This window comes from Vicugna pacos, chromosome 5 (genome assembly GCF_048564905.1).
Source record: "Vicugna pacos chromosome 5, VicPac4, whole genome shotgun sequence".
Lineage (NCBI taxonomy): Eukaryota > Metazoa > Chordata > Mammalia > Artiodactyla > Camelidae > Vicugna > Vicugna pacos.
Window position 1 is genome coordinate 22,341,949 of NC_132991.1, and position 14,419 is coordinate 22,356,367.

Sequence of the window (14,419 nt, forward strand, 5' to 3'; positions counted from 1 at the left end):
CCAGAAGTGGAACTAGTGCATGATGGTTGTATCTGTGTACAGTTACATGTGAAAATTTGTATGCAGACACATAGATATGTAAAAATCTGCACCACATAAATAAATATGATAGGTAAAAGTACACAGTGGAAGGATTATTAGCTTCTTCAAAAGATCAGGAAGGCAACTAGGACTTAGAATGATAGTATAAAAGAAGATACCAAACCTGCTACTTATCTCTTCCTTTTTCCTTTTACTGGGACCTCTGTGGGGTCATGCCTGGCAACTGTATTGCATTGACCCAAAGCCGTGAAAACTGGTTCAGCCTGTTTGATGGCAATGCTATCACATTTATAGAATCTTTATATGAGGAATTCAGCCCCTGGCCTCAAACTCAGTTATCCTGAAAAGGTTCAGTAGTGTCTGGAGGAACATAATGTATGCATCCTAGGAGAGAGAATTTTAAAGAATATAACTCAAACCAGCTTATGTTGATTTCTCCCTACGAGAGTATTAGCTTTTCCCTTTCCCATTTCTCTTCATTTTTTTAGAGAAATGGTCATCAGTAATACATCTCTGAGTACTAAATGTCCAATGTCCACCCAGTGGTCTTTTAGTGAATATAGTTTGGGGGAAAAAAGCAATATTCTTAGCTGAGAATGCATGTATCAATTTTTATGATGAGTTGAGAGATTTTTGTAGCTTTTTGGTAGATATATTCAGGCTTTTGGTAATTATTTTCATCAGAAAAAAAGCTTATGTAAGACAGTAAATTTTGTCTGTATTTATACAACAAAATTTCTTAGTATACATTCTTAAAGAAAAGGACCTCCTCTATGATGCTAACTGCTCCTGAAACCATCTTTCTTCCAAATATTTGTAGAAACCAGTGATGCCCAGAGTTAAATAGTAAATGTATTATATGGATTATAGGGGGTAGATAAATAAGATTTCCTGGCACTGAAAAGAAGGGACAGTATACATAGAATAAAAGGTAGAAAAAACAAATGAACAGATGTATCCAAGTACAAAAGGGGCACACCACTGAACATTATGGTTCTAAAAATTATCTAAGAGAGCTTCCTTAGATTCTTCGAGGCTTGTGGAGAACATGCTGAAATAAAAGAAATTCTCTGAAAATGTAGCTAGGTGAAAGATACTATGCTATGATTATCATAAATCATCATTATCATCATCATTATTTATTAAAAGATGTATTCATCAAATATATTTTGAAAGCTAAGTACTGTGCTATATATTAGGGATATAATAATAAACAAGTCAGAAAAGCTCTCACCTATATCAGGTTGAGTCTTGTAAATAGCCAATTCTTTGATGAAATTTTAGTGGTTTAGAATAATTCACCCCCAAATATCTCTTCCTTTCGCCTGTCATAATGCAGATAGACTTTTTTTTGGCTTGTCTAGTTTCCTATAAAAATTGCAATAAGCTTTTAAGTAGCCATTCATTCATTCACTCATTTGTTCAAACAATATTTATTATTGTGACGATCAGTGCCAGCAAGTACTGTATGTGCTGGGAACCCAGGTGTGAAAGGTAGAGTCACAGCACAGGTAGAGGCACAACCAAATAAGCGGGCAAATACAATATGATCCAATAAGCCCTACTATAGTGATAATGACAGAAGGAAAATGAAGATTCAGGACACGGCACCTAGAAGAGATTGCAGAGGAAACATGGAAGAATTCTCTAACAATACACAGAAATATTATATTTCAAAGTAGATTAAATATATTTAGTTCATGAGTTGGAGATATGGTGGAAGTGAAGTATTACGTCAAGAGAGAAGCATGGAGGGTGGCACTGAGGGGGTGTTGTCCTTTGATATTAGACAAGTGACTCCTTAAAGCTTTTAGCATACAGCATGGGGTGAAAGTTGTCGGCAATTTACCAAAGGTGAACAGATAGAACACAGGGTAAGAATTTGGGATAGGGGGTGTACAGGACAGGCAGGGGAAGGGAGAAATAGGGCACTAAGTAATTAAAACATCTAATATAGAGTTTGTGGGGAATCACCACATCACAATTTGCATCGTGTATTTATTTACCCTAGAACTCCACAAAAACCTGTGTGGAGTAATAAGGAATTGTTCAATCTCCTTTAAGAAGTATGCAATTGTATTAGCAAATGAAAGCAAATAAATACAAATAGGAAGGGAAGCAAACCCACATCTGGAGGAAGATGATGAGATGGTGCTGGTACAGCATCTCTTGGTAACTAACTGAATGAAATGCATGGGATGTCACTGTTTTAAATCCCCCTCTGGTTCAACTGGCTCAGTTACCTGGTTTCATTGAATTTTACTTCATCACTGGCCTTAGCAGGTACGTGAGGAAGGGGAAATGAGGAGTGCAAAGGAAGAACTTTTCCAAGGATGATGGGTAAAATTAAGGAAGACATTAAATTTGTCTTTGTTTTGTAATTTTTAATCAATTTTGTAAGCAAGTGACTTCAGTGCCCAGAAAGAAAAGTGAGAAAAGGTGTATCACTATCTAACAAATCTTTCACATTACTCTTTGTAATCTTTCTTTTGGATGTTTAACAGCTTGTAATGACTATGATCTTGCAGGCACTTCCCATAAGCTATATATGCATTATTGATGAAGTTCTATGACTGGAAACTTCCATCACTGCAATGACTGTTGGAAAGCATAGGTTCGTTCATTCAAACTAATAATGCATAGGAGTTTGTCACACTTTTAATATATGCATTCTTCTTGCAGATGGTTGAAAAAGAAGGTTATCTTCAAAAAGCTAAAATTGCAGATGGAGGAAAGAAACTAAGGTAATAAGAGTTCTTTAATTCACTTTTATATAACTATGCTAGCTCCCCTTCTCCTCAATTTGTTTCAGTGCCATTGTTTGGAAAGAAAGGCCCTATAGTGCAAGACTAGAACATTTCCTTCTGCTATCACTATGATCAACATTATTTTTAATATGATTACAGTTTCCAGTAAAGCACTGTGTTTTATTTTGTTGCATAGAATATATACATGAGGTGCTTATTGTCTTCCTATGGCTTGAAATCTTAAAAACAGTGCAAAGCAATAAGATAATGGGTCTTCATTTCTGGGACTAAGAGATTAGGGAATGAACAGACTTATTTTGCAGTATATAAAAGTCTCCCTACAATACATTGGGAACATAACATTTTTAAGAATGGAGAATTTGAAATACATTTGTTGCTCAAATAAAAAATCAGTTAAGAAAAAAATAAAAGGAAAATAAAATCATCTGTAGGACAAAAAGTTAGAAGTTGCTGCATTTGGAGATGAGACAGAGTAGTTGAGAGAAATTAGAAAAAGTAATAAGAATTTCCTTGACAATAATAACAAAAAACTAGGAGAAAAATTTAAGGTTGATAAGAGGGTAGACACAGATGATAGATAATTTTTATACAAGAAGAATTTAGAAATAATCATCTTCATTTTAGAATTTTTTCCTTTCTCATGTAAGTCTTATTACACACTTAGATTTGTGTTATAGCCATATGCAAGCTGCAAAGGTATGTAGAAAGTGCTCACCAACAGGAGACAAGGCATTTACTCATGACTATTTTTAATAGTTAAAGTCATAAAGGATAAATGTACTAATTATCTACTCAATGGGACACTTATTAATTGTGTAATGAGATCCAGTACTAGACTGGAACTCTGGCCAATACTAGAGAATGAAGTACACTTTTGTTTGCTTGCTATAGTGGAGTAAGTATATGTTTATTTAAAAGAAGTAAAATTGGAGAAAACAGTCATCCATAATTCCACTACCTAAAAGAGCTATTTCAATTTTAAAGAACAAACTCTATTTTTCACCCATATTGTGTTTTTTTCTGGGATAGCGAACAGAGTCTTGAATCCTCTCCTAGGCTGTCCCTCTGCACTAACCCTGCAGCCACCCTCTCTTGAGAGGCCCAGGAAGGAGATGCACAGGAGATAAGGTCAAATGCAAGGCTGCTTTCAAAGACTGGGCAAGTCCATGCCCCAGTGGAGAACCTGACTTGACGTGATTGGTTCTGAAAGGGCAACAGGAGGGATTCTTTGACTAACCCAATCTATGCCTCCTCTCCCCTAGACTTACTCCCAATTATATCAGCTCATGGAAGAAATGTGGAGGGTGCAACAATAAATCTTCCCAAGATGAATAAGTTAAGACGCTCTCTTACCTTACCAGCCAGGTGGACAAAAAAATCCAGAGAGGGGCAGAAAAGGACTCAAGGACTTGTTTAAATTATCACTTCAACTTTTCCCCAGGGGTGGGTAGGAGAAAGGTGGTGACAGCTTTGGTCAGTCTTACCCTCCAGCCTCATGCAAGGAAGAGGAGGAGGTCCTAAAAGGAGCTCCAAGCAAATATGCTGCTCCACTGTAATGGTTTTGTAAAGTGTCCTTGCCTGTAAGCCATCCATAAACCATCCCGGTTAAATGTTTTCCTAGAAAGTGTTCCCCAGAAAAAGCAGAGGAGCAGAACAAGGCCTTTCCTCTAACCAACTCACAGTAATACATTTTCAGGTAGTTTCAATCAGTGTGTGTGCCATTTTGCATTTGTTTTATTTGTCGTTATTTTAATCAGCTTGCATACCATTTCTGTGTTCTAATTTAAATTCTTATAGACATTAGTTTGTACTCTGTTTTATTGTTACTTCAGTTTGCAAATAATTATGCAGTCTTTCAGATCTTTTTCATTTAAAATTATATAAATTTTAATTTTCCTTTGTTTTGTTTTGTTTTGGTTTGGTTTGGTTTGGTTGGTTTGGTTTTGGTTTTGTTTTAACGTCAGGTGCACAGAATTGAGCTGGTTATACTTTTCAGTGTGTGGCCTTACAGTATCATCATTCTGGGCAAGACTCCTAGCTGGTTTTATTTTATTCTTAGTCTCCAATCTCCACTTCACCCCACTGTAGAATGTGTGTTCATCAGATATACTCTCCATATATTTATTTGGCTATGTGTGTGGCATCCTAGAAAATAGTACGTATGTGAATGTGTTCTAAATTTCATAAGCCTTTTGGGTTATAAGCCTCATTCTGTTTTGCACTACTTTCGTTTAATGTTAGTGTTAGGACATCTATCTGTATCTATACATTTAAAACAAGTTCATTTCTTCCAACTGATGCCCATTTTGCCATGTGTGGACACATTAAATTTTATTTACTCTACCTCTCAGGAATGGATACTTAAATTGTCCCTAACTCCTATCTCAAACAACACTGCAGTAAACCACATATATGTCTCCTTACAATCCTGTTAGGATTTCTCTCTGGAACATACACCTGGGAGTAAAGGATTGCTGGTTGTGAGGTACACATAGTTATAAATGTGCCAGGTGCTGCTGTCAGACTTTCTCCAGAATGAATGCACCAGTTCATACTCCCCGCATAACGCAGGAGAGATCTCCTCTTGCCATAATCTTATTAATACATAGGATTATTAAAACTCTGTTTTGCAAGTTGATGGCTATAGGATGACCCTACTTTAGTGTTGTGTTAATTTTCATTGTGTTAATTTCATTGCATGGTGTTCAGTTAAGCCTCACTTCACCTATTTAGAGTCAGTTAGGTTCTGCATTCTGAGAGTTGCCTGTGCATAAATTTTGACTATGTTCTACTGAGTTTATCACTTCTTTTTGGAAAGAACTAATATATACCAAGTCATAATACCTTCTCAGCTTTAGATTTTGCACATATCTCCTCCACGTCTCTTACTCTCTATTAACCTTGTTGATGAAAGTCCTCAATGACCAGAATTTTTTATATTTGACCCATATTGTTCCATAATTTTATCCTTTATGGTTTGTGGGATTTGCTTTTGTTTCTGTTATAAACACTTTACAAATAGAAAATTGTAGATATAATCAGCATGTTTAATAACATATAATATCCCACCCACCATGTTGATGGGACTGTAATGCACCAAACCATTTCTACACTCTCCTTTTATTTGATTTTTAGGTTGATTCTAATTTTTTACTAAAATCATGATAATTGCAGTAAACCTCCTACTGTTTGTCAGTTTTTCTTTTATATTGTTTTAAGAGAAATTCTAAGACTGGATGACTTGGTTAAATCACAGAACCATTTTTTTAATGACTATTAAATATTGCCATAATGCTTGCCCAAGGAATCTGTATGTTTTTGTAACTTGTGACAGAATTGTCATGATTCAGGAAAAATGGATGTGGGGCGTGAGGAGGGTCGTGTCCCAGGCTTCAGTTGAGCCCCTGGGACGTGCCCTGCCGTGTGAGTCCTTGGCTTTGCGTAAGAAAGAATTCAAGAATGAGCCACAGTTGAGTAAAGGTAGATTTATTTAGAGAGATACATCGAAAGGCAAGAGAAACGCCACAAGGTGAGGGGATTGGGTGCTCAGATTAGAGTAAAAGTAAAAGTAAAAAAGTGCTCAGAGACAGTCACAGAGTGGGCTGTCTCTGAATGCGGAGGGGGTGGGGGGCAGCTGCAAGGCACTGTGTTGCCAGTTTATGTGGGCTTGGTGGCTTATAAGTGGAAGGACTGATCTAACTAGCCTGGGGAAAGGGCTGGGATTCCCAGGAAGTTGGTCTTTCCCACTCTTTGACCTTTTGTAGCTAGCCTTGGGACTGCCATGGCGCCTGTGGGTGTGTTATTTGCCATCTTAACATATTACAGTGAGCATATAATGAAGCTCAAGTTCTGCTAGAAGTTAAATCTCCCACCATCTTGAGCCTCAAGGCCTACTGGGGGTTGAATCTTCCACCATTTTGATGTTAATTGCTGTAGCATTCCTTGAATGGCTGTGCCCTGCCCCTTCCTGTCTCAGTCAGTTTAATCATAACTTTGAACAATTATGTAGTTTTTATCCCATTGATAATTTAGTAGCTATTAAATAGCATACCATAGTTGCCATAATTTGTATTTCTTATGTAAAATTTCTTTTCATAGTCTTTTTCCCACTTATCAAGGTCTTTATATCTTTTATTAAATTTCAGTGAGTTAATAGCAATAGTAACAGATGCCTACTCTGTCAGGCACCTGGCTAATTGCTTTGCCAGTAATACTGTAAAACAGGCTACATTGTCGTATGCAGTTTTACAGATGGAGAAACTGGGTCACTCATACCAACCTGTCCTTTTCCCAGCCTTATTGTATATATAGTTGGTATCAGATTTTAGCCCTGTTTGAAGTAGGTTGGATTTTTTTTCCTCTTGCTGGAAGCTGTTTGAGGCCAGGAAGCAAAAACTGTCCTTCTATTTCGAAGTACCAAGGGCTTCAATTGTCACTTAACAAATACTATTTTATTAATCTCTTTAAAGTTTTCTACTCATAAATCCATGATAAGTCACCCACATCATGTATTGTGTTATTTTCCTTCCTTCTCATCCTCCTATTCCTTTTTCTTTAACTTCCTTCTGTCTTTCATATATTTTCTCTTGCTTTCTAAGGAAAATTTGACCTGTCTTCTGAATACAACAGGAGTTTGGCTATTTCTTGCATTCGTAAAGGGCCATAAATTTATTTTGAAGTGAAGTTCTAGAAATTTCCCAGATAGACAGGATTGAAAGCCGAATACATTCAGCATTCAACTTTAGTTTTTCATTATGAACATTCAAAGTATGCTTTTCTGAGAAAGTTTAGGAATTCCTGCATTTTGGTACTTCTGTCCTCAAAAGTGAAGTAGCCCAGTCCAGTGTCCCATTTCATCATGGACCCATAGCTGTTAGACGGTTGCTTCTATTTGTTTTCTTTCTCTCAATCTTTTTTTTTTAATACAGCTCTTTCTCAGAATAAGATTTTCTGTAGAAAATGATACCAAAATACCTTCCCTCCTAATGTAAACATCATCATCATCATCATCATCATCATCATTATTATTATTTTAGCATTTTCTGCTCAGGATTCCAATAACTTCTTTCAGGCTGACTCTGTCTTTCTCTCTTTTTATGTTCAGTAGGGAGGACTGAAGGGAAGGCTTGGAGAGCATGGAAAACAGAAGTTAATTTGTAAAAGATTGCTTTAGTTTTATGATTTCCATCATATTCCCTGTTATAGTTTCCAACCTCTGGTAACCCTTTGAATATAAAAAGCTTTTATATTTCTTGCCATAGTGACAGAGAGATATGTATTTATACATCAGTGTCTCTTTGACCCTTTAAGCAGGGGCAAATTACAAGGAGCTTAGAATATAAGAGAGAAGAAAGAAGTTCCTCACCTACCAGTTTGAGAACTAGTCAGAACATTTAACAGTGTCTGAGTGATTTTTCGGTAAATCAGTCAAGGACGCTAGAGTAAATCACTTTCACCCCCACCACTGGTGCGGAATCAAGTCAAATCCAGTGTGACCGAGTCAGATAACAGAGGCAGGCAGCCCAAAGATGGTCTGAAATTTACAAAGCAATCTCACGTATATTTTCCTCTGACTTTTTGGTTTGCCACCGTGTTATTACTGAAGAAAGCACAGAGGAGGTGAATGTAAGATATAAAGCTTTGATGTTAGAGCAAATGAATGTGTCAAACCTGAGCTCAAGCTAACAAGTTCTTATAATGGTAATGAATGTTTTAAGGGCCATTTTCCATCAAGCATTCTTCAGATAAGCAGTTACAAGGTTGCTGTTATTATGTGCTGCCATCCCGTGTCCGTTTTGTAGAATGCAAAGTTTTCAGCTAAGCTATGGCTGTGTTAAGGTGTTTTTTTTTTTTTTTAGGTTTTTGGTTTTTAGGGTTTGTTTGTTTCTTTCTTTTTTTCTTTTTTTTTTTTTTTCTTTTGCATATCTACCCTTGCAGCTCAGGATTTGTTTTCAGGAAATTCTGTGAATTGTCTATGTGTTTCACTTGGAGAAAATGCCCCAGCAATTGCATTAATTGTAACAAATTGTCCTTATGACAATTTAGTTCTTCCTTCTTCCTAATTGTATTAAGGATCTTTCCCCCCTTAGAAGTGACTTGTCTTGTGACAAAAAATTAAAATAAGTAACTGCATTTCTTGTCCCAGGATCTATTTCCTGTACTGAACTACTAGCATCAATATCAATCCCTCACCTAATTGTTATGTGTAAATTCACGCGGAGACTCTGTCACCTATTCCTGGGACCTCTGACTAACTCAGGTCAGACATTTCCTGACTGATGTGTCTTACTCAACCCACAAGTCTATCCAGCAGCTTGGTTTTTTTCTCTCTGTGTGGAAAAATAAAAAAGAATGCCCTAAAAGTTAAGATGATGAAGTTTCGACGCATTTAATGGCTCCCACTGATGAATGAAGTTACCTGCTGGCCGTCTTAGGAAGGTAGGGATGAAAGGGCTTGCAGTTCAGCATTGCAGAACAACCCATGTCAGGCTCAGAAGTGGACTTGCTCCAGGGAGAAAGACATTCATGTACCTCTTTTAACACAGTTGGGAGTCTCCCTCTCTCAGAGCCTGTCACGAGGCTCTGCAGAGACATGCCCAAACGTCTAAGGGAGAGCTGCATGCCACCTGCTCTAGAAATAACTGATACAGCAGAATGAGCATGGACTTCAAGGTCCGGGAGACTTGGCTTGAATCCCACGCTTATGACTTTGACTCCATTTGGTAAGAGACAGCCTCACTAAGCCTCAGTTTTCTTATCTGAAGTGTGGGGGTATCACCCACCTCCCATTGCTGTTTGGAGGATTTATTTGTATTCATGTTTACTGTCTGTCTCCCCTGAGTTTAAAGTAAATGCCTTGAGGCTCTGTTATTTGCCTTTATATATTCAGTCCTTGGAATTGTGTCTGTCATGTGGTAGAGGCTCAATAAATTCTTGTGACTGGCTTGGGGATTAAATTACTTGATACAAGCAAAATACGAGGTGCCATACCTAGCACAGAATGAAAACCAATGTGTATCTTATTGACATACATCTGAGAAGTTAGGAAGCCCTCTAGAGAAAGCTCAGGTATTGCCACTAGAATGATAAATCAGAAAAAAAAAAAAAAAAAGCTGAACCAAGAGCATTAGATACTTGTAAAGTGGTGTTAGGAAAGACATTTCAAAACATTTGGAAACTAAAGAATAAAGAAGGGACATGTAGGATGTAGGTGCTTTTGTAGTCCTTGTTTGTGAATAACAGCAAACAGAGAGCAGGAAAATTCTAGATATGTGACACTCCTGAAATTTAAGAGCCCCTGAGGTCTTTTACTCAAAAACCTTTAATAACCACTTACTAGTATCATACTGTGCCCAGGAGTGGAAAAGCTCTAGGAGGTCAGAGGTGGTGTTCCCCTCTTGGGAGGTGTTAGGGAAGTAGAGAGACTTTCCTTCCATTCTGAAAATCGCTTCATCCTCAAAACATCGACTTTAAAATTTCACCGGAAACTGCTGCACTCACCTGTCCTGGCTAAGCCCTACACTTCCTGAGTTGGATCTCAACACACTGAACAACAGACACCTATGAGGATTTGGTTGCAAACAGAAAGCATTAAAAATTCAAGTCAAGGCAAACTTTGGCCATTTATCCTGTTCACCCCAGAGCTGATGGTGCCATTCAGAAAGCTAACCATGCTAGAGTAACTGGTGAGGAAGCTCTTCTGCCAATACCCTGAGAATTACAGGCAACACAGTAGGCCAAACACATCAAATAGGGGACGGACTAGAGAGAGGTGGTATAGAAAGTGGCCAGGTCTCTAGAGTACTTCGTTCAGAGTGGAAGGTTCTGACCCAAGTCATAGGTTGAAAGATGTTCCCATTAGGGGACTTCTCAGCCACTCCCAGACTAGAGCTTATGAGTCACTTTCTGGTTTTAGTGCAGGTGAGTCATCACAAACCAGAATAATCCTCTAGCAGGAAAGAGGCAGAGGTGGCACCATCCTTAGAACCACACCCCTGCTTCTGGCTTCTAAGGATGAGCTGAAAGATTCAGCATGTGACTCCTTTCAATCAGTGCCCTTTCTAAAAGGAAAATAGAGCTTGGGAGTGGTGGGCCTTTGACCAATCTTTCTAATGAACATCAGGTAAAATAGTAAACAAGAAAGTCCAGAAGGCTTATACCTTGCCACAGGCTCTGCATTAGTTTTTGTAAGTTGAAACTTAGGACCAAAACTATAGTGAAATCTGAAGTTGATAACCTCCTTAACCAAGACAGTAGTGCAGTCATACATTGGAGATACTGCTGGCTTGGTTCCACCACCTCAATAAAGGGAATAAGACAACAAAGTGAGTCACATTATCTTTTGGCTTCCCAGTGCAAATAAGAGTTACGTTCACACTCTATTGTAGTCTACTAAATATACAATAGCATTATGTCTAAAAGGTGTATAAACCTTAGTTCAAAAAATACTGTATTGCTAGAACATGCTGACCATCATCTGAGCCTTCAACGAACCACAATCTTTTTGCTGGTGGAAGGCCTTGCCTCATTGTTGATGACTGCTTAATCAGGGTGGTGGTTGCTGAAGGCTGGAGTGGCTGGGACAGTTTCTCAAAATAAGACAATAATGAAGTTTGCCACATTGAATGACTTTTCCTTTCATGAACTATTTTTCTGTAGCATGCAATGCCATTTGATAGCATTTTACTCACTGTAGAACTTCTTTCAAAACAGGAATCAGTCCTCTCGAACCCTGCCATTCATTTGTCAACTAAGTTTATGTAATATTTTAAATCCTTTGTTGTCATTTCAGCAGTCTTCACAGTTCTTCACCAGGAGTAGATTCCATCTCAAGAAACCGCTTTCTTTGCTCCCCCATAAGAATCAATTCTTCATCCCTTAAAGTTTTATGGTGAGATTGCAGCAGTTCAGTCACATCTTCAGGCTCCACTGTTAGTTCTCTTGCTATTTCCATCACATCTGCAGTTACTTCTTCCATTGAAGTCTTGAACAACTTAAAGTCATTCATGAAGATTGGAGTTAACTTCTTCGAACTCCTGTTAATGCTGCTGTTTTGACCTCTTCCCATGAATTAGGAATGTTTTCAATGGCATCTAGTATGTTCAATCCTTTCCAGAGTGTTTTCAACTTACTTTGCCCAAATCCATCAGAGGAGTCACTACCTATGGAAGCTACAGTCTTACGAAATGTATTTCTTAAATAATAGGACTCCTTGATCCATGGGGCTGTGGCATGGATATTATGTTAGCAAGCATGAGAACAATATTAATCTCAATGTACATCTCCACTGAAGCTCTTGGGTGGGCAGGTGCATTATCAGTGAGCAGTAATATTTTGATAGAAATCTTTTCTGAGCAGTAGATCTCAAGAGTGGACTTAAAATATTCAATAAACCATGTTGTTAACAGATATGCTGTCACCCAGGCTTTGTTCCATTTATAGACCATAAGCAGAGTAGATTTAGCATAAATCTTAAGGATCCTAGGATTTTCCAAATGGTAAATGAGCATTGGCTTCAACTTAAAGTCACCAGTTGCATTAGCCCCTAACAAGAGAGTCAGTCTTGTGTCTTGAGGCTTTGAAGGCAGGCATTGACTTCTCTTCTCTGGCTATGAAAATCCTAGATGGCATCTTCTTCCAATGTAAGTCTGTTTCATCTACATTGAAAATCTGTTGTTTGGAGTAACCAACTTCATTAACTATGTTAGCTAGATCTTCTGGATTACTTACTGCAACTTGTATGTTAGCACTGGCTGCTTCACCTTGCAGTTTTCTGTTACAAAGATGATTTCTTTCCTTAAAACCTCATGAACCAACCTCTGTTAGCTTCAAACTTTTCTTTTGCAGTTTCTACATCTCTCTCAGCCTTCACAGAATTAAAGAGATTAGGCCTTGCTCTGGATGAGGCTTCGGCTTAAGGGAATGTTGTGTGTGGTTTGATTTTCTATCCAAACCACTAAAACTTTCTCCATATCAGCAATAAGACTATTCTGCTTTCTTACCATTCATGTGTTCACTGGAGTAGCACTTTTAATTTCCTTTAAGAAATTTTCTTTGCATGCACAGTTTGGCTAACTGGCACAAGAGGCCTAGCTTTCCGCCTGTCTCAGCTTTTGACATGCCTTCCTCACTAAACTCAGTCATTACTAGCTTTTAATTTAAAGTGAGAAATTTGCAACTCTTCCTTTCACTTGAACACTTAGAGGCCATTGTAGAGTTATAATTGGCCTAATTTCAATATTATTATATCTTAGAATAGGGAGGCCCAAGGAGAGGAGGAGAGATGGGGAAGAGCCAGTCAGTAGAGCCGTCAGAACACACACAATACTTATGGATGAAGTTCGCTGGGCATAGCACACGGCACCCCAAAATAATTACAATTGTGACACCAAAGATCACTGATCACAGGTCACCATAACAAATATAATAATAATGTGAAAGTTTGGAATATTATGAGAATTACCAAAATGTGAGACAGAAACACAAAGTGAACAAATGCTGTTGGAAAAATTGGCATCAATAGACTTGCCCAAAGAAAAGTTGCCACAAACCTTAAATTTGTAAAAAACACAATATCTGCAAAGCACATTAAAGTGAAGCACAACAAAATGAGGTATGCCTGTATTCCTTAATCTTTAAAAAAGATAACGTAAAATAGTGAACGGATTTCAAGGCTTAATATCACAGAAACTGGGTTTTGACTCTAAGTATATGGCCTTAAGTAAGTTACCTAAACACTCTGAACCTCATTTTCCATATTATTAAATGGACATATTAGTACCTTTATCATTAGTACCTTTATCTAGCTTTTTTGTGAAGCTAAATCTCCATTAGAAAATCAGACTTATTCTAGGTACTCAAAATAATTTATGCTAATTATTATTTTAAAAGAGATCATGGAAAACCGACTTAAAATTGGGGTATCTAGAAGGTTGATGAACAGCGTTCTTTCTTCCTTTTTAAATAAAGTTATGTAAAACAAATTGGAAAAATCCAAACTTGTATTCATAAAGACATCATTTATAGTTTATAAATTCAAAAGGAAGTAGCACTGTATGTAAAGTGCCAGGGCAATTCATATTACCACGGCTGCAGGACCCGCAGTTCTTATCTTCGTTGGCTTGTTCACCAGACTCACCTAAGAGAGAACATTTCACAGCAGTACAGAGATATAATGGAGAACCATGAGATAACTGAATTTCATGCAACTTCGGTTCTAACCAGTTCCAGTTCCAAGTTTAACAAAGGGAAGAGTAATGCCAACACATTCTATAAACGATCAACATCAGAACCATTTATCCATGGCTTGTTATAGACAGAAAGCAAATAAGATGCAGAGTGAGTATCTCCCTGCCAGGAGATGACAGATACAGTGGGAAATATAACAGGCAGGTTAATATATCATACCTGAAGGTGGTCCAGTCGCCCTGGTCACATGCTGTCAAAGTAAGGGGCAGAGGTAAAAGACGCTCAGTGTAGGCTAGCAGTCCTGCCAGTGGATCGGTCATCTCATGCTATGGCCTGCATAAAGAGAAGGCTACAGCTGCTCCAGTTCACCTCGCAGCTGCTGGTCCCTGAAAGGAGAAATGGAAACAGGGCAAAAGAGGGAA

At 37.9% G+C, this 14,419-nt stretch overlaps 1 protein-coding gene across 3 annotated transcripts in view; it reads left to right on the plus strand.

The window, feature by feature from the left end:
• Positions 1 to 14,419, plus strand: part of ARHGAP15 (Rho GTPase activating protein 15) — a 584,181-nt gene that overhangs the window by 87,208 nt on the left and 482,554 nt on the right. For all 3 annotated transcript variants that reach the window (XM_072960912.1, XM_072960913.1, XM_072960914.1), the window contains exon 4: positions 2,725 to 2,786. In XM_072960912.1, the coding sequence (XP_072817013.1) occupies positions 2,725 to 2,786 (62 nt within the window). The remainder of the gene's footprint in view (positions 1 to 2,724; positions 2,787 to 14,419) is intronic.